Genomic DNA, 5,469 nt, shown 5'->3' with positions numbered 1-5,469 from the left:
AAACATAGTGTGACTTGGTATTTTTCACTTTGAAAAACATCCCATGAGTCGAAAAAAGTGCTAATACGAAAAACTTCTGTGACCGCCTTGGGACTGAAGCCATTTTAGAAATAAGAGCTTGAAAAGTCACAGCGAAATAGTGTTTGCTGTCAAGGTCTGTATAAGGAAAGGAACAAGGCAGTTAGCAAAGAATGAGACACATTAAAAAAGAATGTTATAATTTATTTCACAATAAATTACAAATAAATATAGTGCTCTGAATCATCACGTCATGACGCATCGGAATGTCAGGAGGTGAGGTCAGATTACCAGGCGTAGGCGAGACCCAGACCGTTGCTGTAGGTCATGTGGGCGACGGCGGGGGCGGCGGAGTAGGCGACTCCCAGCAGACCGACGGCGGGGGCGGCGGCCTTGACGACGGCGGGGGCGGCGTAGGCGGCGGGGGCGGCGTAGGCCACGGGAGCGGCAGCCTTGACGACGGCGGGGGCGGCGTAGGCCACGGGGGCGGCCACGTGGGCGACGGCGTCATTGCTGACGCGCACGTCAGACTTGCTGACGCTGGAGTAGGGCGTATCGATGGTCTTGGAGTAGGTGGACACCTGTCCCAGGTTGCCGAAGCTCCTCAGGATGTTGGAGTGCTGGGAGGTGATGGCTGCGGGGGCCACGGCGTGGGCGCCGTAGGCGGCGTAGGCAGGGGCGGCGTAGGCGGGGGCGGCGTAGGAGACGGCGGCGGGGGCGGCCAGGTAGCCAGCGCGGGCCACGGCCAGCACGGCGGCGAAGACGGCGAGCTGTAAGGGACGGGGCAGTCAGTGGTATAGTCGTACTTTTTATTTATAAATAGTCATGCTGCGTACTGTGACCATCCCACTTTGCATGGAATTAATCAGATACCTTTAGGATGAAGGACGACGGATTGCTTTACGGAAATTTAAAGCACCGATATACAATTATAACCCGTCAACAATATTGATGCCTGCAGAAGTACTATAAGAACAATTTCGGAGTAGCAATTTTTCAAAAATATTCTATCATTTGCTGTTCTCCATTTTGGTTCCAGTCCGTGTAAAAATCAGATGTGTGAAATGTCAGGTGAATAGCATACCGGGTAGGGATTCCCTTGTGCCTTCAAAACTGGAAAAGCCAGAAAAAGTGGAAACAATTAGCTTCGGAGTATATTACACTTGTGAATCGTAAAGCGATTGATTACATGATGTGAGGATGTTGATTACTACAGCCTAACTGAACAAATGCACATTTCACAGACGGCATCGGTGGTGTAACGGGACATTAACCTCAAAGGGAGAGAGAGAGAGCACAGAGCAAACCAAGCCCTAACTCGTTAACAGCCCAGCCATCGTTCACTGTCGGTCGAAGTAAATTAGCAGTCCTAGCAGTAAAGGATTATTTACGTCTCCAGGGATTCAAAATGTAACTGCATGAAAACTGTAAAATATACAGAAAACAGACACGTTTCAATAGATATCTGTAGACGCGAAGTATTTCGATGTGACATTATGGAATGATAACATTGCTGCTGAGCGCCCATAAACCACAAGCGACAATATGGAGTGGATAATACGTCTACATGTTACGGCACTCCTACTGATGCGCACTGCAACTACGGCACGGAGCGTATTATCAATCGAAAGTGAAGAGTTACTCTAAGCACTAATACCCTATGTGATCAAAAGTATCCGGACACCTGGCTGAAAATTACGTACAAGTTCGTGGCTTCCTCCACCGGTAATGCTGGAATTCAATATGGCGTTGGCCCAACCTTAGCCCTGATGACAGCTTCCATCTTCGCAGGCATACGTTCAACTATGTGCTGGAAGGTTTCTTGCGGAATGATTTTCCTGAAGACTGGACCCTAAAATCCGTACCTTAATGACGTTGCCTCTAAGTACCTTTGGATAGTTCAGGTCCTCTCCATTCTACTTTTAAAAATTTCGATTTAAGTCGACTCATATATGTTAATTGAAATGAGACATGCCAGATTACACTCCTGCCGGCTCAGAACAAAGAAAGGAACCACCTTCACGTCTTTTTATTTACTATTAAAAACAGTCTTGATCACAATTTATTTATTACGGTGATCGGTTTCGACCACTACTGTGGTCAACTTCAGACCAATGAGTAAGAACCTCCTCCTGCTCCAGCTATTGGCGACGAACGTCTTGCACAAGTATGTTTCTTTCCTTTCCTGTTTTTCGCGTTACTTACTATTACAATTTTATTGAGAACCGTCTGAAATGGTTTAACAGCATTGTTTTCACCAACTGCTAAGCTTCTTTCATTTATTGGGAGATCACATATCAGTCACATGTAACTTACTTTGAAACGCTGTGTCCTGCATTTGGTCCTAGCTTATTGCCCAATATGTTATGCCGCTGACGGTGTCCTGATCTTCCACTGTTTTTCTCCAGTCGTTTTCCATTTCTATTACAAAGTCTACTTTAATGGGCTTTTTTAGGATCGTCTATCTTGTGACTGGTTTAATGTGGTTGGAGGAGATGTTCAAAAATGTCTCTGAGCACTGTGGGATTTAACATCTGAAATCATCAGTTCGCTAGACCTAGAACTACTTAAACCTAACTAACGTAAGGACATCACACACATCCATGCTCGAGGCAGAATTCGAACCTGCGGTCGCAGCAGCAGCGTGGTTCCGGTCTGAAGCGCCTAGAACCGCTCGGCCACAGCGGCGGAGCTGTCACTTGTATTGAGGTGATTTATGCGAAAAAGTTTCCGGCTTGATTATGACCGCACGACGGGAATTAAGAGGCTCTGAAAGCGGCGTAGGGAATTCAGATTCTGAGATCCAGAGTGTCAAGAGTGCGCCGAGAATATCAAATTTCAGGCATTACCTCTCACAAGAACAACGTGGCCGACGGCCATCATTTAACTTCCAAGAACAGCGGCGTTTGCGTAGAGTTGTCACTGCTAACAGACAAGCAACTCTGCGGGAAATAGCAGTACAAATAAATGTGTGACGTACGACGAACATGTCCGTTAGGACAGTGTGGCGAAATTTGGCGTTAATGGGCTATGGCAGCAGACGACCCGACGTGAATGCCTTTGCTAACAGCACGACATCGCCTGCAGCGTCTCTCCAATCATGTCGGTTGGACCCTAGGAGACTGGAAAACCGTAGACTGGTCAGATGAGTCCCGATTTCAGTCTTTAGGAGCTGATGGTAGGGTTTGAGTGTGGCGTGGACCCCACTAAACCGTAGACTCAAGTTGTCAATAAGGCACTATGAAAGCTGGTGGTGGCTCCATAACTGTGTGAGTTATGTTTACATGGAATGGACTGGGTCTACTGGTCGAACTGAACTGATAATTGACTGGAAATGGTTATGTTCTGCTACTTGGTGATCATTCTGCAGCCATTCGTGTGTGTCATGTTTTCAATCAACGATAGAATGTTCATGGATGACAACTCGACATGTCACTGGGCCACAACTGTTCGTGACTGGTTTAGAACATTCTGAACAGTTCGTGCGAACACTTTGGCAACTCGTTTAGGGAATGTATTCAAGAGGTGAGTTGTTGCACAAAATCATGCACCGGCAACAGCTTCAGAATTATGGACGGCTATAGAGGCAGCCTGGCCCGTATTTCTGCAGGGGACTTCCAACGATTTGTTGAGTCCGTGCCACATCGAACTGCTACACTACACTGGCTAAAAGGAGGTTAAGAGCTACCCCATGACTTTGTCAATCGTTTCATGTTGCGGAGAATATTTTAGGGAGACTCCTATACAGTTTGAATCGTCCTGTTGAAGTCGTTGTCGTCGTCCTCCCCCCCCCCCCCCCCCTCCCTCTCAAAACGTCAAGTGGAAAATTGGTCAGCAGGTTAGTGGACTTCGGTAAAATGCTTGACACAGAAATTGGGGTTTTCACTTAGATGGCTATTTACAATTTGTACAGAAACCAGATGGCAGTTATAAGAGTCGAGGGACATGAAAGGGAAGCAGTGGTTGGGAAGGGAGTAAGACAGGGTTGTAGCCTCTCCCCGATGTTGTTCAATCTGTATATTGAGCAAGCAGTAAAGGAAACAAAAGAAAAATTCGGAGTAGGTATTAAAATCCATGGAGAAGAAATAAAAACTTTGAGGTTTGCCGATGACATTGTAATTCTGTCAGAGACAGCAAAGGACTTGGAAGAGCAGTTGAATGGAATGGACTGTGTCTTGAAAGGAGGATATAAGATGAACATCAACAAAAGCAAAACGAGGATAATGGAATGTAGTCGAATTAAGTCGGGTGATGCTGAGGGAATTAGAGTAGGAAATGAGACACTTAAAGTAGTAAAGGAGTTTTGCTATTTGGGGAGCAAAATAACTGATGATGGTCGAAGTAGAGAGGATATAAAATGTAGACTGGCAATGGCAAGGAAAGCGTTTCTGAAGAAGAGAAATTTGTTAACATCGAGTATAGATTTAAGTGTCAGTAAGTCGTTTCTGAAAGTATTTGTATGGAGTGTAGCCATGTATGGAAGTGAAACATGGACGATAAATAGTTTGAACAAGAAGAGAATAGAAGCTTTCGAAATGTGGTGCTACAGAAGAATGCTGAAGATTAGATGGGTAGATCACATAACTAATGAGGAAGTATTGAATAGGATTGGGGAGAAGAGAAGTTTGTGGCACAACTTGACCAGAAGAAGGGATCGGTTGGTAGAACATGTTCTGAGGCATCAAGGGATCACCAATTTAGTGTTGGAGGGCAGCGTGGAGGGTAAAAATCGTAGAGGGAGACCAAGAGATGAATACACTAAGCAGATTCAGAAGGATGTAGGTTGCAGTAGGTACTGGGAGATGAAGAAGCTTGCACAGGATAGAGTAGCATGGAGAGCTGCATCAAACCAGTCTCAGGACTGAAGACCACAACAACAACAACATTTGCCGCTTGACTTCTATGGGTGCGAGCTATTGCTGTAAATACGGTGGTCCAGAAACATTACGCGAGACGCATAAAGCACAATTGTTACCTGCTCGGTCCACGAGACAGAAGGTGTAGCGCAGGTTTCCATCCAAAGCAGGCAACAGAGCCCAAAGCGAGGTCTAGGGCGAGCCAGTGGTGGTGCCACGGCTGCTCTGTACGGCAGCAGTGTGGTGCGCTTACCTTGTACATGGTGTGAGTGGTGGTCAGAGCGAATCTGGAGAGGAGCGCGCCCGCCATGCTTTATATACTGTGCGTCTGGCCGCGCCTGGCTGTTTCGTCACCTGCTGCTCGCGAGGTCCGGCCGCCGCTAGCCTGGTGTGCACGCACGTGCCTCCGCCGCACCGTATCTCCCGAAGTGCTCTCGCTGCACCTAAACTGCATCCTTCACAGCACAACACGGTGCTGTTTTCCAAACATTGATCGGAACAGTCTACATTCCTTCCACTCTGACTATGTAGGTGCAGACCATATTTTGTTTAAATTGAAATAGTATCGACGACTTTTCAGAGATACACTACTGGC

General features: G+C 46.7%; 1 protein-coding gene across 1 annotated transcript; it reads right to left on the bottom strand.

Moving 5' to 3' along the window:
• Positions 1 to 294: 294 nt before the first annotated feature.
• Positions 295 to 5,184, bottom strand: LOC124785166 (cuticle protein 67-like). The gene is made up of 2 exons (XM_047254161.1): positions 5,128 to 5,184; positions 295 to 788 (listed from the first exon to the last, which is right to left on the bottom strand). The coding sequence occupies exons 1-2, from the start codon at positions 5,182 to 5,184 to the stop codon at positions 306 to 308; spliced, it is 540 nt and encodes a 179-aa protein (XP_047110117.1). The 3' UTR covers positions 295 to 305.
• Positions 5,185 to 5,469: the final 285 nt, after the last annotated feature.

The sequence above is a fragment of the Schistocerca piceifrons genome, chromosome 1, assembly GCF_021461385.2.
Source record: "Schistocerca piceifrons isolate TAMUIC-IGC-003096 chromosome 1, iqSchPice1.1, whole genome shotgun sequence".
NCBI lineage: Eukaryota > Metazoa > Arthropoda > Insecta > Orthoptera > Acrididae > Schistocerca > Schistocerca piceifrons.
This window is presented reverse-complemented; position numbering and strand designations above follow the sequence as displayed.

Excerpts from the sequence above, each read along its gene's own strand:
- LOC124785166 (XM_047254161.1), bottom strand. The coding sequence starts at position 5,184 with ATGGCGGGCGCGCTCCTCTCCAGATTCGCTCTGACCACCACTCACACC. Across the intron at positions 789-5,127 it reads CCACTCACACCATGTACAAG|CTCGCCGTCTTCGCCGCCGT; the intron begins GTAAGCGCACCA and ends CGTCCCTTACAG.